Source organism: Balaenoptera physalus (genome assembly GCF_965194825.1).
Source record: "Balaenoptera physalus genome assembly, chromosome: 13".
NCBI lineage: Eukaryota > Metazoa > Chordata > Mammalia > Artiodactyla > Balaenopteridae > Balaenoptera > Balaenoptera physalus.
In genome coordinates, this window is record NC_138892.1 from 52,164,698 (window position 1) to 52,187,083 (window position 22,386).

At 37.6% G+C, this 22,386-nt stretch overlaps 1 protein-coding gene across 1 annotated transcript in view; it reads right to left on the minus strand.

The window, feature by feature from the left end:
* Positions 1–22,386, minus strand: part of MSRB3 (methionine sulfoxide reductase B3) — a gene marked incomplete at its 5' end in the record, with an annotated part of 159,970 nt that overhangs the window by 66,017 nt on the left and 71,567 nt on the right. The window contains 1 exon segment of the mRNA XM_082422869.1: positions 9,758–9,786. Coding sequence (XP_082278995.1) covers positions 9,758–9,786 — 29 coding nt within the window.

The following is a 22,386-nucleotide window of genomic DNA, read 5'->3' on the forward strand; positions in this document are numbered from 1 at the left end:
AATGGTGATTGAAGTCAGAATAGTGGTTGCCTCTGGGGAGTGGGGAGTGACTGAAGGAAAATATGAGGGAACATTCTAGGGTAATGGAAATGTCCTCTACCTTGATCTATATATTGACCTTGGTCTACATCTTAATTTTAGTATGCTGAAGTGGTGTGTTAAACCATTAAAATTTTAATATACGCTTCAATAGCTAAGAAACATTTAAATTATAAATTTTAAGTTCTAAAGTTACTACACATGATCTCCTGCTCCAAGAACTTGGAAACAAAGTCTTAAGTAATGGACTTGTACTATGTTTTCCAGGTCCAGTGGCAAAACTATCTTTTATACAGATGGATGAAGCTGAAGCCAATGAATATCAAGTTAAATAAGGTCTCAATGGCCAGGACCATCCCTATTTTGAGATAGACAATTCATGTTAACTTTAACTCATAAAGCTAAACATTCAATTTGTCTGTTTCCCTTTGTTCTTTTTCTGTGCTCAACAGGGCCACTTTCTGGATATGATCTGACTCCCTATGTAGGTCTGCCTTTAGGGTGATAATATACAATAGTAAGGAAATTTCAGCCCCAACCCAAATGATTTATTTCGACAAATTGATATAATGAGTTCTTACGGTGATTTTGTGAGTCATATAGCTTGACCAGAGAAAGAAGACACTGATCGTGCAGATGTAAGTATTCTGAGCCATGTGAAAATTATATTTCTCATTGTAAACAAATACATTGGCATTTTAGCTTCATCCATCCATCCTTTGGGTTTGTCAACATGAGTCCATCCCTGAGAGATACTGAAACATCTAGGTTTCTGAGCCTGAAAGTTTGACTAGATACTAGAACACAGAAAATTCACCAAGGCAATTGATACTATCTTTTCAGGCCTCTTGGGAACCTGCCAGCGACATTTTCAATGGCCTACAAACTCCACATTGTAATCATTTATAAATCTGTACTACACTTTGTATTTTTAAGGTGTGTTTATAATCACATTGTTATGTTTGATAAAAGATTAAATTTAATAATTTATAATGTATAATAGTTACTAAACATAGTAATTATATAAAATAAAAAGCTAATAATAGAAAAGTTAAAAACAAAAGTTGCTCATTAAAATAACTATCTCATGATCTAATAAAAAGGACACAGTCCTCGCAACTTGGAGACCTGAAGTCCAATCCTAGATTGGCCATTTACTATTTATGTGGCAAATCACTTAACCTTTCCGTATCTCAAGTCCTTCGCTGGTAAAAATATCCCTGTGTATCTTACAAAGATTTTTGTGAGTCTCGAATTTGATTAATTAAAATACTTTTTAAATGGTAAAGCATTATACAAATATTTTCATCATATATCCATTAATATCACATCTGAACTTAGGTTACCAAATAATGCAATTATATAGAAGGAACCGGATCCACTTAAAAATATAATCATTCTAACTCTATACATATTTTTACTAAATAACTGATCTGAGGACATAATGTTCTAATGTGGTAGATTCAATTTTTGGCTCCTATTCCTCTCCCCTCCCTATCTGCACACCCATTACCATGTGACTCGGCAGTTCTGCCCACTAGAGGAAAGACAGGATACTTACACCTGCATGACAAGTGGGAAGGGAAGAGCTCTTTCTATTCCTTTACTTTTGGCTTGGACATGCAAATTGCTTGGCCAATGGGATGCTAGCAGATCTGATGCAGAGGCTTGAAATATGCTTGCATAGTTGGGCTTGCTTTGTTACCTTTTATCATCAATGACAAGACTTGTGGAGCAGACCTGAACCCAACCTGTGACTAGCTTATGTCAACCAACTCCCACCCAAGCCCACTCCCACTCATGGACATGTGAGCACAAATATTGTTGTTTTAAGTCACTGCTTTTTAAGGTGTCCTTTTACACTTTGTTACTGCGGCAATCACTAACTGATAGGCCCAGTGATTATACAGAACATAATATACTATATTATGAACCTACTATATTTGTATGATCATTAGTTTAGAGGATCATCTTTAGGTTAGATAATGTAATCCCTAGCCATTAATTTTATCATTTGTCCAACAGTAATCAATGAGTACCAACTACTGCCAGGGAGTATTCTAGGCACTGAGCTAGTCAGGCTACGTAACGTTAGCTGCCCTCATAAACAATGGCAAAATCTCAGTGGCCTATTACAATAAAAGTTTATTTCCCTCTACATAAAGGCCAATGAAGATGTTCTTGGGTGAAGAGCTCTCCCGAGTGGATCTCTTCCAAGTATGACTCAGGAACCAAGATCCCTTCCGTATTGTGATGCCATCATGTTCAACATGTACCTCTGATGTAACCTCAGAAGGGGAAGTGAGATGTGGGAAGGCATATTGGATACTTAATCCGCTTAGCCCAGAAATGACACGTACTCCACTGGGAGAATTAGTCATATGTCCCCACACAGATGCAAAGGGGCTGGAAATTGTAATCTCTGGCCGAGTAGCCACTTGCCAGCAACAACTCTACACTAAGAGAGGGGAGAATAATTCTTTGGTCATTAGTTAAGCATTTCAATCACAATTGGAGAACAGAACAAAGGCTCCCAACCTCACTGAATTTTTGTTTATTGACTATTTCACATTGGATACGGAAGTTATAAAGGTGAATAAGACATGATTCTTGCCTTCAAGAGACTCACAGACTTGAAGAGGAAGAGGGATCCACACAAATAATTATAGCAGATAATAAATGCTATAGTAAATGTAAATACAAGATCCAGTGTTTGCACAGAGGAAGGGATGATTAACTCTTGGGAGGGTGTAAAGGAAGACTATATTTAATTGAGGGGGCAATGCTTGATCTGAGCCTTAAGACATAAACAGAATCTTGCCAGACAGATGAAGGAGTAGGGGAGGATGCTAAGTGGAGAAAACAAAGGTTTGCATCGTATGATGGCTCAGAGCCTTTTTCCTTATAAAGCTATGGGGTGGTGTTGAGGTCAAGAGGGAAGGGGCAAGCACGTGTATTTACAAGTGGTAAAACAACCTCTTGCTTCACATATAAATTTGGAATAACGTAAGTTTCCTAATTAGAGCAGCCTTCATTTCCATGGGCACTGCTTTGGAATAATGTTCTCTACAAGAGAACAAGTACAATTCATGACCTAAGCTAGATGGCTAGCACCAGAATATATAGAGCACGTGGAGCTGACAACACAGGGATGGTGATATCTAAGGAGGTGGAATTCAGGTAAAAAAAAAACACTGAATGACAAATTGTCTCTCCTCTCAAAGTCCTTGTCAGATAAAATAGAAACCAAATAAATAATGATAAAAATAATGAATCAGGTTGATCCAATAACTATGCATCAAACCCTTTATGTTGCAGAGAATATAGTTTTCAAATCACCCACAGAAGAGTAACAAGAATTAAATACCCACTAGGCCCCAAAATAAAATTCTAATAAGTAATGAACAACAGACTTACTAAAAAGTGGTAAAGTCACATTCTTTGACCATCAAGCAATGAAACTGAAAATTACTAACAAAAGTAGCAAGCAGAAAGTTTGGAAATTTAAAAACTTCCCTAATCAATATGTCCAAAAGAAAATCAAAACTGCAACTATTCAAAATATAATATTTAAAAATCTCCTGGGTTCAGTTAAAGCTTTAGTAAAGGAAAATTATAGCTATAAATGCTTTAATTCTAAATAAGAAAGAAAGAAAATACAGTTTAAGTCTATGACATAATGGTATACATGAAATCCAAGAAAACCAATTGAAAATTATTGGAAGTAAAGAAAAACTTCATTCAGATTTATATGCTCCAGCACCTCAGTACTTAGCCAACATGCCTTGCTGCTTCCTGGTCTTTAATTTAGTTTATAAAAGGAGATGAAGGGCTATGTCCCCTCCACTTGCTTCTACACAATCCCATAAGATTGTTATAGAGGAGAGACTGCCTGATTTTCCAGGCCAACCTTGAATAGGATCCAGTAAAAGAATGAATTAAAAAATAAATAAAAGTGAAGAGAATAGTATCCACAAACATTTGTCATTGTTCTCTTCTAAGTTAATCTCTCTTAATGATAATCAAATGTGAAATGTCACTCCTTATTAAAAGCTATAGAAAAACTAAACACCAGCCATTAGCATTATTAGGCTGTTCTCTTAAAAGTGTTCTCTTTAAAGTAGAAAACAGTGATGTGGTTTGAATAAAGTAACGAAAGGTGAATTTGTCAAAACTTAAAATATATTAGCTTACATTTAAATATCAAGAGTTCTTTAACTCACCATCTGGATCCAAATTTAACCTTGTTAGCCCTTCTCAGCTAAATATGCAAAGAAATCCATGTGAATTTGTATAATAGACCAACCAGCTGTAAGATTCTGTGAGAGAAGGAATTGTATCCCCCACCCCGGTTCATAGCTATAGCCTCAGCATCTGGCATATAGTACACCTAATAAATGTATGTTGAATGAATGAATAGATGAACAGTCAACATTTTCTTTTTTAAAAAATTTATTTATTTAATTTATTTATTTTTGGCTGCATTGGGTCTTCGTTGCTGGGCTCAGGCTTTGTCTAGTTGTGGTGAGCGGGGGCTACTCTTGGTTGCGGTGCACAGGCTTCTCATTGCAGTGGCTCCTCTTGTTGTGGAGCACGGGCTCTAGGCACGTGGGCTTCAGTACTTGTGGCACACGGGCTCAGTAGTTGTGGCGCACAGGCTTAGTTGCTCTGCGGCATGTGGGATCTTCTCAGACTAGGGCTTGAACCCATGTCCCCTGCATTGGCAGGCAGATTCTTAACCACTGCGCCACCAGGGAAGCCCAGTATTCTCTTATTAATGAAGGATGCCCAAAGACAGATTTCAATACTCCTATAGAGATTTATATTTTATTTCCTGGTTCTTCATTGTTATGAGAACTTTAAAAATAAGAAATTTTAAAATAACAAAATTGATTTGTAGGAACTAAAAAGTATTGTCAACATATTCTCACAATGCTAAGATCTGAAAATGTTTTCCTTATTAATATTTCTTGAGAAAGGCTTACTATGTAAGGCAGATGGTCTCATTTGCTAATAAGCTTTCAAAACTCTAGTTCTACTATGTTCAAATTCCCCATTTCCCTTCAACTTAGTGACCACCATTAACAGCCCACTCTTTTTTTCACCACCCATATGTTTTTGCCTCAAGCTTTAACTGATTATATTCTTTTAGTTCCTTACCCTGGTGTAGATTCCTTTTTAACTACAGATCTTAAAAGCGACACTAGCTGCTTTTTGTTCCTTGGAGTTTTTGAGGTTTTTTTTTTTTTTTTTTTTTTTCCTCTCAGGATAATTATATTCTGTTGTGCCTTTTATTATCGTGTCTTTTAGGATCTCCTAACCTTGTACACTCTTGGGCTTTATTTAATAGTGAGCTCTCTCCTCCACTCTCGACACTAAACCACGCTCATTAGGTTCCTTAATCCTCCATAATTTGCTTTCATGAAATCTTATACCTTTGAGTTGCTGTGTTCTATGAGCCCATTTCCTTAGTACTGCTATTCCAAGCAGCCCAGAATCAACAAGCACTAAACATAAGCTTATTCACTTTCTCAGCCAACATGACTCTACAGAAAAAAAAAAAAAAAATCTTTGTTTTGAATGTTTATGGACCATGAAACTATACCATTTAACTTGGTATTTCATGTTCTCACCCAAACATTGCCTGAGAAGGTTAGGACCACAGAATTAGACTCCGGGCAGTCCTTAACATACAGTTTTTAACTTATAGGCTTCATGTTCTTCTTGGTCAGAAAACTATTCTATTTTAATAGAACAGAAATAACAATATCCTGATGTTATATAGTGACTAGTAAATTCCAACTATATCTTTTCCTTATACCCAGAATTCAGGATACGAGAAAAACATCTTTTTTCAGTTATTCTGCGAGAGCTCTGTTTTTCCAAATGGGTTGTTTTTAAAAGACATGTGCACATCCTTGAAATTTGACTACACAGCCAACTCTGGTCTTTTCAGCAATTCATTCTTTGCTTTGTCTTCCATTCTACTCTTCACCAGCACCTTTGCTGACAGGTATGTACAGAAGGGCCAAGAGAGCATATATTTTGGGTTTTGTTTTAACTTTCGAAGGACTTTGGTTAAATTTCTAAAAACCAACAACAACACACAAAACAAAACCCAACCAACCTCAGTAGTGAATTGAAAGAGTTAATGAAGTTTCCAAAGGTGCCCAGCTTATTCAAGCAAAGTTTACACTTCAACCGTATGCATGTTAACTTGTGATCCTCCCCATCCAGATGATAGAAAGCAAAGCCAGTAAGTTCTTTATTTAATTGGTTTGCATCCACACACTGACCTCCAGGGCTCTGTTTACATAGCCTATCATGCAATATGCTCCACAGTTCTCTGCCTCTTTCAAAAGCATGTTTCTCCTGAGATTTGATATATGGCTTTCATGTTTAATCACTACATTAAACTCAATGCTCTGCTTCCTCCAGCATCAACTAACTTCCCTTCTTGGGAGGTGGGGAGAAGAGCACAGCTTCTTGCTACTTCTGAACATAAAAGGAAGTCTGTTTTACTCTATTAGTAAAATCACCAACTACACAGGATCATAGGCAAGCAACATTAGTACATCAGCTAGGAAACAGTATTAAAATGGAACCCTTAAAACTCCTTTAGAAAGAAGGTAGGCTGATTGTTCTCAATTGACAAAGCTGAAACCTTTAGGTGATTGAGTTATAAACCAACAGAAACGGAACTTAATCAGGCTACAACTCAGTACATAGAGGACACAGCTAGAAGGCAACTAAAATTTTCATCAAATTAATCTTGAGGATAGGACGATTCTGGGGTTCTCAGATTAGAATTAATTCAGCACCTTCTGATTAAAGTTTTTCTTAACTTTCATCACATGAATAGAACATTCAACATCTCTAACTGAATGTGGACATGGTAATGTCAAGATCCTTTCCATAAGAATTTGTATGTGACTCAAATTTCTGAGAGAAATAAAAACCTCAAAAAAAATGATCTGTTTCAATAAATCAACACAATCTATAATTTTTAGGCTTTAAAAATCACATGAAATGTATGTATTTCACTTTAAGATAATTAAAGCAGAAAAAGAAAACTGAAACAAATGGCAAATTATTGATAACGGTAAAATCTAGATAATGAATGTGTGGGTGGTCATTTACGACACCCTGTACTTTTATGTATAGTTGAAATTTTTCATTATAAATTTTTTTGAAACTTTAAAAAAATGCAAAGAAGTTGTTTGTGAATTTGCTTTTGTAGAAAAAAATCAATACAATTTTGATAAGAAAAAAATTAAATCACTTTCTAGGTTGATCATTTTGGTATATATTCAATAGCTGACATTTTTTACCATGTGCTGACAATGAAAACTTTCCTTCCTTCCTCCTGAATCTCACTCCACAGCCTGAAACTCATTTACACAAACTGCAAATTGCAAATGTGCAGTAAGCTCTGCATAAGTTGGGTTCTTTACTTGAAAAAAATATATATATACATATATATATTTACTTTGAAGTTCTTTCCTTTATGGCTAGTCATTGACCATAGTATTTATTTTTTTAAGGTTGTTTTTTTTTTCTTAGTAAGATCAGCATCTTCCTTCATTTAAAAATTTTACTTTGTCAGGAACAATGTTACAGTTGTATACAACATTAAACAGAGCTAGTTTACTTTCTGTATTTGATGAACAATAGAGAACCTGAACCTATTAAAGTCATACATTTAATTGTTCCAATATGCTACCTCATTTCTAACCAAAATTTGCATGATATAGAATGCCAAAGAATACATTTCTAACTTCCTTTGTCATGATTCCCTCATTTGATATTAAGCTAAAAGAATTTATAAGAAAAAAGAATTACCTGATTCTTAATTTGAAACCATCTGAATTATTTCCACAACATATTTAGATTCAAAATTAAAAGAATAAATAAACTTTTAATCAGTATTCCCCATAAGATTTTTCAGAGCACAAAACTTTGTAGTTTTCAAAGACATGCAGATGTTGTCCATGAAAGACATTTAAAAAAATTAGGACTTGGAAAAAATAAGAATCATGAACAAAACCTTTGGTCACAAGAGTGAAAGATGTGTGCCTATACAGATGTTATAACTATTTTCATGATAAATACTAACTCTCACTACGGGAATTTAGCAGCACACTTTAATTTGCTTTTGAAAATTTAACATAAATTTTCTAACTTTGACAGCAGCTGCCTAATATTTCAGTTTTATACACTATTTCCAGGTTTTACCGCCGAAAAGAACTTAGTAGACTTTTTCATTTTTAAAAGCTATATTCCAGATCCTGTAGGCTAAAACCAGTTTTTGACTTGATGTTTAAGGAATTTGATCATAACAAAGTGGATTTTTAAATAAATATTTGATGACTGACTGGCAATGGTAAAAAGACATGCGATTTTATATAAAAATTCATTCTCAATTTTTTCATTTATCTCTTATTATATTTAAATATTTTAACTATTAAAAAATGGCTAAGACTTTTTACACCATTTTGAGTCGCCTCCTATGAATCAATAAAAAAGTCAAATAGTGGATACAATGCCATCATGCCTTTAGTCTCCATATCGTCAACATTGTAAACCAGAGATGTTTATCTTATGCTACCACTGTCACATGTGATTCAGAAGCCAAAGATCACACAGAATGGAAAGATTTCTGGAATCACAGTTCTCAAATTAGGTGAAATTGTTAACTCAAATGTACAGACTTCATATTTAAAGGGTCTCACCAAGTTGGAGAAATTCAAAAGAAAGATACAGGTTTTGAAGAAGAAAAGCATGTTGGCTCCTTAACACCACTATCAAAAAGAATACATAGTCTTTGGTCCCTTTGTGAAATAATAAACGAAAACTTTTAAGTTAAAACATAGTGGAACTCAAACCAGAGTAAGAATGTTACTTTTAAATTCAATAAGTTATATATTTTCTGCAAACTATTTTCTCCTGAAATTGAAAATTAATGTTTATTTATCTATAACAGTTCACTAAAGGGCATAATTCCTTCGTACTGAACATGAGGTAGTTTTTGTGCTTTAATTGCAAACACCGTCAGAAACTATGAAGCACGTACATCTCAGCGAGTGGCACAAAGACACAGTCAAATGTAAGGATTATGTAGCTATATTCATGCTTAATGAGAAGAAAACATCTAATGAGGCTGAGACGCCACTGTTTGTGAGACTGTCTTGATAGATACAAAATAATAGCTTAAGGTGACCTTCATTTTCCATTACCCACCTCCCCAACAAAACAGATTTTTAAAAATTAGTAAGTCATAGACAAATATCTATTTCTATTGGCTAAAACCCTCTGCAGTTTGCTGGATTAAATGTATCTGTTACCCATATGTGATGACAAGTCACTTGCAGAGAATTTTTAAATTACCCAGGATGCTTTGTCCAGTGAGAGAATAATATTCTATTTTTAGCAATGAGTAGGTACAACCCCCTCCTTTGCTTTTAAAATGAAGCTCTGCAGATACAGAGCATTTAATACTTATTTCAGAGCTATCGAGAATCCCAACGTGAACACCACCAAGTTAAGATTCCAAGCAGCCACAAGCAGCCAACAGCCCTGCTTTGAGGTGGGGTTCATGTTTTGAAAAGAGTCTGCCTAGTCTGTTTAAAATCAAAATGGTTCTTGATCTGATGCATTACTCCTCAGAGAATAATGTAAATAAAATATACTCAGAATAACATTATTAATGTAAACATACCTGAACCAGAGTCAAATTTGGTTTCTGACCTGCAAAGAGAAAGAAATTTTTTACGATATAAAAATTGCTTGTTAGACAATAACTGATTTTATGAGGGGGAAAAAAGATGCAATAGTTTTAGGTTTCAGTACATGCATCAACAAGTAAGACAGCTTTTTAAAATGTAAATACATATTTATTTTAACCATTTTAAATGCATGCATAACCCTAGGTCCTCTAAACATGTACATATCCACAGAGATAGCGCAGTATGGAAAAGATATTAACTTTTTAGCTTGTTTTTGAGAGAAAGAGAATAAATTATGTAAAAAAAAAAAGCACCCAATCTTTACAGATTAACTTGTTTCAGTAATATAATAAAGCAATAAAAAACTCAAATTTAAAATTATCCTCTTTACTTATTATTCAAGATTTTCAATTATTCAACAGCAAGTAATTTTTCACTAAGTTCTTCACAGAGTAAATGAACCTAGTAACCCCATACATTTAATAAGAAGGAGAAAAAAATGTGAGCCCTTGTGGGAACATTATGTTTCAGATATAGGTTAATACTGGTTGTAAATTCAGAAGCCTTTGAAGCTCTCAGTCCGGCTGTGGGAAAACTTCTGTTGGGTAATTACTCTCAAGATGCTGCTGATGTGCTGTCAAGCAGAATTAACCCTATGACTAGGCCTATCTACACAAGCTACTATAAGACAGCATTGTCTATATCTAGCTCTCAAACCAATTAGTGGGCATGCTCCAGCCGGATTTATATCACACATTAACAATCAATAGTATATATGTTCACAGCTGCCACAGCAAGAGACAAGAACCGACCAGCAGGAGTCCTGTTAAAGGATGTTACATTGACAGAGAAGATTTTTTTTTTTTTTCCTGGGGAAATGTAGTTAACTAAGTGGGAAAGGAGATTTCTTTGAAATTATGCCAGGGTACCAAAGCACTTTTGGAAGCGGTGGCTTTCTTTACCTAAATTAGCTTCAAGAGAAGTCATCAAAGGAGGAAGAGGCAAAGGATAAGCAAGAGACAGCTTCCTTTGACATAAAAATTCATTTTCTCAAGTATTCCCAAATAAAGTTTCAGCTGATGCTCAAACCAAGTCAATAATCATAAAAACAGAAAACTTATTATTATGACCACAGTTATCAACAACCACCACTGTAACCCAGGTTCATATTTGTCTCAGACCCTGGTCCCACCATAGTCCTCATCTCAGTCCTTCTCTTAGGTGACCCTGACTCCTATTTCAGGTGCAAACCCATTTTCACTTTTTGTCCTCTCCTGTTCTGGAAAGCCTGGCCTCATGCCTTCTTCTTTGTTTCCAGCATCCCTGAGCATAACTCTAAACGACACTTACCATGCATTGTCCTGCTGGTTTCCTAGCCTATCTTCCCCGCTGGACTCTGCCTTACTAACGCCTGTAGCCACGGCGCCTACACAGTGCCTGGTGCTTGTACTCAACACATGTCTATAAAGGGAAACCCCTGCCTCCACAGACATCCTTATCGCCCTCTCAGCTGTATAAGAGGTGCTCTTCCTTCTGCCTGAGGTTCCCTGCATTTACATCCTAAAGTGCACTCTCTCATCTCCCCTGAAACCAGGTTGGATCAGTTACCCCTTCCTCCGGTTGTATCTTCAATATCTGTGTCTCCCCAAGTTCCTCCTCCCTCCTGTACAGAAGTGCTCCAGAATTAATTAAAACCCTCCTTCAAATCTGTGTCCTACTCTTTTCATCCCTCTTTCTTCCTGGCTTTACAAGCAAGTTTATTGAAAGGATAGACTATATTCTATATTGCACGTCTTCCTTTCCTGGCCTCCCAACATATTCACTCTTTGAACCACTGAGATCTGTCCCTGCTAAGTTTTCTCAGTGGCTTCCTAATGCTAAAGCCAACAGCCCTGTTACAGCCCCTAATTTACTAAGCCTTTCTCCAACTAAAATCCTACCTGAATGTCGCACTGTGACCTCAAATGCCACAAGTACTGAACTGAATTCATTTTCCTTTCCCTCAAATATAATTCTCCTGCTGTAGGCTCCCTATTAAGTCAGAAATTATGATGTTATTCTAGTTTTCTTCTGCACCATCAATATCTAAGCTGTTACCCAGACCTGCTGATTCTGCCACCTTCCCCTCCTCTCTATCCTCAGTCTTACCATCTTAGGCCTATCTTTGGCTCAATAATCTCATAACCCGTATCCCCCATTCCCTTCCGACCCACCCTCTAATCAGCTGCCAGACGTTTCCAAAACACTAATCCGATCACATTGCCACCACCCCAACGGCCAGAGCAGAGTTCTTCCAAACTTGGGTCACAAGTTGACCCATCAGTGGATTTTAAAATTAATTTAGTGGATAGCAACTAGTATTCTTCGTAAAAAATGAAACAGAACAGAAAAGAAGACAGATGCATCCCATATTGAGAGTATGTGCAGTTTAGAGGTGGATTAGAGGCAGGATTAGAGGGAGGGCCGGAGAGCCAGATCACGGTAGGCCCCTCATATGCCACGCAGAGGATTGTGAACTTGGTGTCCCTAGGTCAGTGGCTTTTAAACGTTTTTGTCTGTGACCCATAGTAAGACATATCTTTTTACATGGTGACTTATTACCAGGCTTGGCCTTAATATTTGCAGGGCCTTGTCAAGAGGACAAATAGGGATACAATACAGCTAATTATTTAAAAGTTATAAGTCAAGGCAATAAACTGTTAGAAAAGTATACTAACCTATCTTGACAGATATACCTGATAACAAAAACAATGAAAACTGTGTATAAAACTATTGATACCAAGTAACTGAGAATAGTGCAAATTTTAAATTAATTTCGTCTTCCACTGAAAGACTTATTCAGCCTGGGGAAATTCAGGGGCAATGGCAACTAGGCCAAGTGTGAGAAGAGGAGGAGAAGCCTCCCTCAGCCTTCTCTTCCAGTGGCTATGGAATCCATAAGAGAAACACCTCCTTTCTTTGCTTCTTTATTGGGGGAGGGGCTCTTTCATTTCTGTCAGAGGCTCTGTACTCCTACCCATCACCCATTGCCTGTCCCCACCCGCCAGGCCCCTGAGCTCCAAGTCCATCTAGACTATAACAGTCAGGCCCAAAGGCCAACCTCTGGCTTCTAGGTGCTCCCAGCTCTCCACTCTCACAGGAAGGTTTGAATTAAGAACTCTCTGACCAGGAATGTGGAAGAATAGGAAGAGCATTTTGCCCTTCCCTCTTTGTTTCCGCTTCTTTCTGCCCTCTCAACCGTAGCCTTCACTCTCACCAAATCAAACTATTGCCATGTTATTTTGTAACCAAGCAGGACCCTATGGGGCCTTCCCAGGACAGGCCTTCCCCCATATCCTCTGCTTTAGCTCCACTCTGAAGTACCTAGATAATAGTATATGAGGCAAATTTCCACCAAATGGAAGAACTACTTGATGACCATGAGCACACAGCCCCCGGCTTCCTGGAGCCTAAGGACTGATAATGTTAACCCCTGTGACACCGCCCTGCTGCCTCACCATCAGCCAATCAGAGAACTGCGTACAGCTGATCATGTACTCCTCCTCTCCCGGCCTTTAAAACCCAGAGGGATGGGGTAGGGAGATGCAAGAGGGAGGAGATATGGGGATATATGTATATGTATAGCTGATTCACTTTGTTATACAGCAGAAACTAACACACCATTGTAAAGCAATTCTACTCCAATAAGGATGTTAAAAAAAAAAAGAATGCTTTGCCAAAACCCTTTGGGGAGCTGGAGGCTTTTCAGGGCACGAGCCACCTTGTCTCTTTGCATGGCCTTGCAATAAACCTTCTTCTGCTCCAAACTCCGACATTTCAGTTTGTTTGGCCTCACTGTGTGTCCGGCACACGAACTTGTGTTAACAACTCACAGCCTTCATCCAGTATCCTCAGCTTAGACACACTTCCCCCAGCTCATCACTGACAAACTTTGACTACTCCACAGACTTGCCTCAATCCTGGCAGCAACTTGCTGGCCCCCTCGCCTCTTAGAGCTCCTTGCTCGCCTTCAGTTACTCCACAGTGTGGGCCTGGCACGGCAATCCCCACACCATGTGGCACTGACACTAAGCCCAGCAGGGTGCATGCAAGGTCTCGCCCATCTTCATGTTCCCAGCACTGGGCACAGCACCTGGTATTTAAGAGTTATTAAAAAATGTGTAGCAGGAGTTAACACGTGAACAAATGGATCTGTAAATTAACAGAGGGCCAAAAACCAGATATAATGACCAAAAGCTCTATAAAATGCCTCTTTTGAGAGATGAAAAATCATATCAGAAAACTGTTAATCCCCAGACAATCTTATCTCTTCCAGAGATAGCTGGTCAATATGTAAAATATACACATAATGTGCAGAGAAAACATCTTCACAAACTAATTAATGACATTAGGTATCAGTTTTAAAAAAAGAATATTTTCAGAATTCTCAGACACAGTACTGAATCTTCAAAAGCCACAACTAGTCTAATAATAATTAAAACATAATAATAGAAGCTAATACTGTCAGTTTTAGGGGTTGAGAAAACTGGTCCTATGGTATAAGTTAATTTAGATTTCTATTAAATTTTACGTACACACATACATACATACACAGAGACACAAAGTACTCCTCTATTATACTATGGACTCGGACCATCTCTACTCATAAATCCTCTTCAAGAAAGTAAGTAAATTATAGATAGGACAAAGAAATGGCAAGTGTGAAAAAGGAATTCACACAATACATATTATACAAGGAAGACAAAGAGGGATGTTCATTCATTCATTCCAGACACATTTCTTATGTGCTCACTTTTATTCATATACCACGCTGGATGGTAGGAATACAAAGATGCATAAAGTAAGGTTGTACGGGGTATAAGGTCCATAAATATAATTGTGTCTCCACAGACACCCATTTTACTCCTTCATTATATACTTAACATCTAAGCTTAAAGCTATGCAACCAGTTCTTTTGGCAATCGCCAAAAGATGGTGAATATAGCCCAGACGGTTACTATTTTCCAATATCCATTCTCCCCTTTTTTATTTTGGAAATAGAATCTCTGAGTTTTAGATGGGCACATGGCTGCTGAGGTAAGACAATTTTTTCACAATATTTCCCACTTCTCGTGTAGCTAGTTTTGACCGTGTGACTAAGTTCTTGTCAAAAGGATGCAAGGAGAAGCATTATGATTTACGCCCTTGAAGCCAATGTCTGTACCCCTCCCCTTCTTCCCACTGGCTGGAATGCAGATGTGATTCCAGGAGCTGAAGCAGCCATTCTTAGATCATGAGAGAGAAGCTGATAGTAGAGCACCAGCCTTTGGCTGATGGTACACACACACAAGTAGCACCATATCAATCCCAAACTGCTACCACGTGTAAGCCATTATTATTTTGGAGTCTTGTGAGAGCAGTTGTAACAGTAGTGCCACATTAAAAAAAGGCTTAAACTAAAACTTAAAAAATTTTAAACCTGAAAAGCTTTTATGAATTTTAAAACCATAAAGCGTAGATGCTAGGAAAATTTAAGTCTCATTATTATCTTTTAAGTAATTAAAATATATAACATATGCATTCTTTTGATAATAAAGTTTCAGATTTTCAAAAGAGGGCAGTTTTAGTCATTGGTTAGAGCTCTATAGTCCTGAACAAGCTTATAAAACTGCTGATCTCTATTTATAGGAAATAACCTAGCATTTATGAAAGTTCTATGTATATTGAAGTCAAGTTTTTAAAATTTTATTATTTTTAAAATTTTATTGTCTCTTATGAGGAATCCACAAAGTCTCAGAGAACACTGCTTTTTGCTTACTTTCAACTGTATTGAAAAAATTTAAATGGGACCCATGTAAGTATGAACTACAGGTTAATGAAGTCAATGTTCCAAAAGGTTTCAGACAACATGTGGAACAGTGAGGATGCCATTCTTATTATTTTTAATTGATGTCAACTAAAGATTGTAGCTGCAAAAAATTATTAGAGGGAAGGAGTAGGAGGGGCAGACTGATTTTTGCCTATTAGTGTATTATATATGGCAACTCCATACCAAGGATTTTCTAGGACAATCCAAGTCAAATAACCTGCCCTGTTGTCGCTCCTAAAGTACGGAAAATTTTCAGAAATTCCAATATTTCAGGATCCTACTTATAAGTCTAAGAATTTCTTCTTACCCCTACAAGTAATTCAAAGGCTTTCATCAGACCAGAGGCTAGTAATAATGGCAGTGAATATTTATGCACCTTCTTTCAGTTACATATACATAATACACTTCCTCTCCTTGGAATGCTCTCTCTTCCTCCCCCTAACCCACTCCAGTATCCCTTAACCCCTTTGCCTACTTAACTTCTAAAACTTTCTCCATTATTAGCTTAATTATCAGTTCTTTGAAGAAGAGTAGCCAGACTAGATTAAATCCCTTGAGTTTATACTTTTATAGCACCAGTCACTCCTTTGCACTCATCAGAGTTGTAATTCTACGTTTGTTCACGTAGTTATTTGATCATACTAAAAGAGTTCAATAGTTGTGGCAGACACTATCTGTTGTGTATGTAATGGCCAGTCTCCCTTTTCTCTGATAACGGAATTGCAATTTTTGAAGGGTGCGAAAAATGTGTCCACCCTAGGAATGAATCATTATTAGGCTAAGCCATCTGTGGCAACCCTAATCTCCTTTGTCAGTGACGGGTTCAAGGACAGGGATGGAACCCAGCTCTGAGCAGTGAGAGGTACAGGGAATTCTGCTGGGGGTACTTTTTGGGGAGGTTTTTCCTCATGAAAAGGACAGGGGTGATTTAGGGAGAAGGCCCTTTTCCTACTCTCCCTGTTTCCTGCCTTTAAAGTTATTACATAAGGATACTTAGAACTGCTGTAGCAATCTTGTAACCATGAGGAGAAGGCCAAGAAAATAGCAGAAATGCCAACCCGGAACCCTAACTTCATTCCAATTCCAGAACAGCCTTTCTCTAGAATTCCCGCTGAGTTAGAAAGTCAAGTCTGGCATTGTTAGGCCACGCTCACTTGGGTATTTCTGTTACTTTTAAACCAACATATTCTAACTGATATTGTTACCATAGCAGTACTAGGTTATGAACTATCTACTTATTGTGTTTAAAACTTAGGCCTCTATGTTATATTTTGATAATAATGATGCTATAAATACAAAAGACAGAAAAATATGCAGAAAGAAAACAAAATGAATTTAAATGTTTAAAGACATGTTAGCTACCACAACTAAAAACGAAGAAAAGATACAAATAAAAGATACCCATTAACTGCATGCTTAATTTTTTTTAACTGAAAAATATAAATTAAAAAACCAGAAATTTAGAAGTCAAGGTGATAATCATTAGCAGAACAGCAGCAAAGTCCCTCCTAAGTTGCTTGAAGATATCTTACATGAGCCTGTCAATGAGAACCTTCAAGTTCAGTTACCAGGACGCAGCTACAATTCTTCTTCATTTATCGACAGTGTCTTTCACTGAGCACTGTAATGTACTGCAGATAACATGCCTGTATAAATTCCTGCTCCCCGTGACACAGTTCTGCTTCCACTGGTACTGTTTTTGTTTCTGCTTTTAACCAGGCCCTAGCACTTTCACTGGGATCACTGCCACCCTGATAAGCTAGAGACTTTATGCAGCAGTGATGTAGTCTATGAAGCACTTAATACTGAGGTAACAATCGTGGAAAAGGCAGCCGATAGAGACAGACAGACCAGAGCCCAGTCCCAGGTCTTCCACTTTCTACCCTGTGTGATTTTACGGAAGTTCATTACACTCTACACCTTAGTTTCACTATCTACAAAATGGGAGTAATGTTTACCTTTTAAAAGTTTTGTGTAGGTTAAGTGAGATGATACTGTAAAGTGTGTAGGTCAGGTCCTGGCATATATTAGAAGCTGAATAAAAGGTAGGTTTTATCTAAGCAATAATATAAAATAAAGTTTATGGCTACAAGTACAACTAGCAATATTTTAGCAAGTAAAAAAAATACTACTATATTATAAAAGAAAGAATGTATTACTCTGATTGATATCTTACTTGGGGTGCAATTTTAATATGAGTGTCAAAAACCATGCAGGAAAAAATGAGGGAACAGCAATAAAAATAACTGAAGAAACTGGAAATATTTAAGAGGGAATGCTAATGGAAAATAATATAAATGACCCAATTACACAATACAGAAAAGCAGTCTTATTTGTCCTTAAAACACAAATAAAACATTCTCTAACTAAAATAGTTGCACAGTGCACTTGAGAGCATACTGGAATAAGAATCAGGGGACCTGGATTCTAGTTCAGCAACCAGGACAAGTCATTTAACTTGTGAGCTGCATTTTTCTCATTAGTAAAATGAGACATTTGAAATAAATCAATGCTGCTCCACACAGCCTACCCCACGGAGAGGTAAGCTATCTAAACTTTTCTACAGTTCCCAAGAATAAAGAAAAGGAAAAAGGGAAAGGAGAGAGCAGAGGAAAAGTGAATATGAGATGATAAAAATTGGCATCTGTAGAACTTGAACCTACAGATAAACAAGACTGAAAAAATAGGTCATTGTTAAGACCATTTTTGGCTCTCCAGGTTCTACAGTTTTCCCTAGGCCATGTTCATAACTGCCTTCTTTGAATTTCAATATCATTTCCTGTCTGTATGATTTATAGTACTTAATCATATGTTTCCTTTAAAATAAGTTAATTGTTTCTTGTGTATATAACTCTTAGAGAGAATAAAGCTTTTAAAGTAAAGACTCTTTAGCTATTGAGAATAAATTCAAAACCCTAAAGAAAACAGGGTTAAGGAGAATAGAGTATACTTTCACATTAGGAGTTGAATTGTGTCCTCCCAAACTTCATATGCTGAAGTTTTAACCCCTAGTAACACAGAATGTGACTGTATTTGGAAATAAGGTTTTTAAAGAAGTAATTAAGTTAAAATGAAGTCATTCAAGTGGGCCCTAATCCAATATGACTGGCGTTCTTTTGAGAAAAGGAAATTAGGACACAGACCCACACAGAGGGAAGACCATGTGAGGACACAGAGAGAAGAGAGCCATCCACAAGTCAAGGAGCGAGGCCTCAGAAGAACCCAACCCTCTGACGCCTTGATCTCAGACTTCTAGCCTCCAGAACTGTGAGACAATAAATTTCTGTTGTTTAAGACACTGTCTATGGTACTTTGTTATGGCAGCCCTAGCAAACTGCTACATATCATTTCTTCTTTAGTCAGATATTTAGCAACCTCAGACCTCCAATAAAAGCCAAAAACCTAGAAATTAGCTGGAAATAAAAATGTCTACAGCTTTCATACACTTTAACCCATTTTAGGTACAAAATATGTTTGATTTCTCTATTCTCCCTTAATATTTTTAACCATATTCTGCCAAAGTGCTTTACCTGCATTTTGACCATTGGGCAGCTGCTTCTGCAAATTAGTAGAGACCACCAGCTGGCACAGCATAAGGTTGTGATCAATGGGCTCTTTGTATCTTCATACTGCTGTGGGAAAATGTTTCCAATGGTTTTGCTTGGTCCTTTAACACTGATGTTATATACATACTTGTCACATGCTCTCTGGGGGATGAGGCAGACTTGGGAGGTAGTAACATTTACTGCTCTACATCAGTTTTACATATAATATTTCTTTTCTTATTTTGTCTGGAAATTTTCATTTCTACTCTAGGTTGTAATCAGAAAAAGAATGAGGAATGCAAGGATTCTTCAATATACGCAAATCAATCAATGTGAAAAAACATATTAACAAATTGAAGGAGAAAAACCATATGATCGGGCTTCCCTGGTGGCGCAGTGGTTGGGAGTCTGCCTGCCAATGCAGGGGACACGGGTTCGGGCCCTGGTCTGGGAGGATCCCACATGCCGCGGAGCAAGTGGGCCCGTGAGCCACAATTACTGAGCCTGCGCGTCTGGAGCCTGTGCTCCGCAACAAGAGAGGCCGCAACAGTGAGAGGCCCGCGCACTGCGATGAAGAGTGGCCCCCGCTCGCCGCAACTGGAGAAAGCCCTCGCACAGAAACGAAGACCCAACATAGCCCCCAAAAATTAAATAAATTAATTAATTAATTAAAAAAAAAAAAAAAAAAGAGCTATGGAAAGCTCTGGAAGAGTTTAAAAAAAAAAAAAACCATATGATCATCTCAATAGATGCAGAAAAAGCTTTCGACAAAATTCAACACCCATTTATGATAAAAACCCTCCAGAAAGTAGGCATAGGGGGAACTTACCTCAACATAATAAAGGCCATATATGACAAACCCACAGCCAACATCATTCTCAATGGTGAAAAACTTCCTCTAAGATCAGGAACAAGACAAGGTTGTCCACTCTCACCACTATTATTCAACATAGTTTTGGAAGTTTTAGCCACAGCAATCAGAAATGAAAAAGAAATAAAAGGAACCCAAACCAGAAAAGAAGAAGTAAAGCTGTCACTGTTTGTAGATGACATGATACTATACATAGAGAACCCTAAAGATGCTACCAGAAACCTACTAGAGCTAATCAATGAATTTGGTAAAGTAGCAGGATACAAAATTAATGCACAGAAATCTCTTGCAGTCCTATACACTAATGATGAAAAATCTGAAAGAGAAAGTAAGGAAACACTCCCATTTACCGTTGCAACAAAAAGAATAAAATACCTAGGAATAAACCTACCGAAGGAGACAAAAGACCTGTATGCACAAAACTATAAGACACTGATGAAAGAAATTAAAGATGATACAAACAGATGGAGAGATATACCATGTTCTTGGATTGGAAGAATCAACATTGTGAAACTGACTCTACTACCCAAAGCAATCTACAGATTCAATGCAATCCCTATCAAACTACCACTGGCATTTCTCACAGAACTAGAACAAAAAATTTCACAATTTTTATGGAAACACAAAAGACCCCAAATAGCCAAGGCAATATTGAGAAAGAAAAACAGAGCTGGAGGAATCAGGCTCCCTGACTTCAGACTATACTACAAAGCTACAGTAATCAAGACAGTATGGTACTGGCACAAAAACAGAAATATAGGTCAATGGAACAGGATAGAAAGCCCAGAGATAAACCCACGCACATATGGTTACCTTATTTTTGATAAAGGAGGCAAGAATATACAATGGAGCAAAGACAGCCTTCTTCAATAAGTGGTGCTGGTAAACTGGACAGTTACATGTAAAAGAATGAAATTAGAACACTCCCTAACACCATACACAAAAATAAACTCAAAATGGATTAAAGACCTAAATGTAAGGCCAGACACTACAAAACTCTTAGAGGAAAACATAGGCAGAACACTCTATGACATAAATCACAGCAAGATCCTTTTCGACCCACCTCCTAGAGAAATGGAAATAAAAACAAAAATAAACAAATGGGACCTAATGAAACTTGAAAGCTTTTGCACAACGAAGGAAACCATAAACAAGACGGAAAGACAACCCTCAGAATGGGAGAAAATATTTGCAAATGAAGCAACTGACAAAGGATTAATCTCCAAAATATACAAGCAGCTCATGCAGCTCAATATCAAAAAAACAAACAACCCAATCCAAAAATGGGCAGAAGACCTAAACAGACATTTCTCCAAAGAAGATATACAGATTGCCAACAAACACGTGAAAGAATGTTACTCTTCACTGCAGCACGTGGGCTTCTCATTGCGGTGGCTTCTCTTGTTGTGGAGCACGGGCTCTAGGCACACGGGCTTCAGCAGTTGTGGCATAAGGGCTCAGTAGTTGTGGCGCACGGGCTTAGTTGCTCTGCGGCATGTGGGATCTTCCCGGACCAGGGCTCAAAACCCGTGTCCCCTGCATTGGCAGGCAGATTCTTAAACACTGCGCCACCAGGGAAGCCCCGGGGGAGCTATTTTAAATAAAGTGGTCAGGGATATGCTTTAGAAGGAGATGACATTTCAGCTGACACCTAAAGAATGACAAGGAGCCCACGTACAATGGGGGTGCAAAATGGAATTTTTGGTGGAGATTCCAAAGGAAAGGGCCAATGCAAAAACCCAAGCTTGGCATGAAGAAGAAGAAGGAGATGGAGGGGGACAGAAAGAGGAAGGGGAGAAGAAGACTGGATCTAGAAAGAAGTGAATAAAAGAGAGAACGGTAAGAGAGGAAGTCAGAGAAGTAGACAAGGGCCAGATCACAATTTTAAAAGCCATTGTAGGGCTTCCCTGGTGGTGCAGTGGTTAAGAATCCGCCTGCCAGTGCAGGGGACATGGGTTTGATCCCTGGCCCAGGAAGATCCCACATGCCACGGAGCAACAAAGCCCCTGCACCACAACTACTGAGCCTGCACTCTAAAGCCCGCAAGCCACAACTACTGAAGCCGGAGTGCCACAACTACTGAAGCCCATGCACCTAGAGCCCATGCTCTGCAACAAGAGAAGCCACGACAATGAGAAGCCCTCACACCACAGTGAAGAGTAGCCCCCTCTCGCCACAACTAGAGAAAGCCCATGAGCAGCAACAAAGACTCAACACAGCCAAAAATAAAAACAAATAAATTAATTAATTTAAAAAAAGCCATTGTAAGGAGTTGTGATTTTTAAAGATACAATGATAAATCCTCAGAGTTTTAAAAGAACAAATTATAATCTAATTTAAATTATTTAAATCTTCACC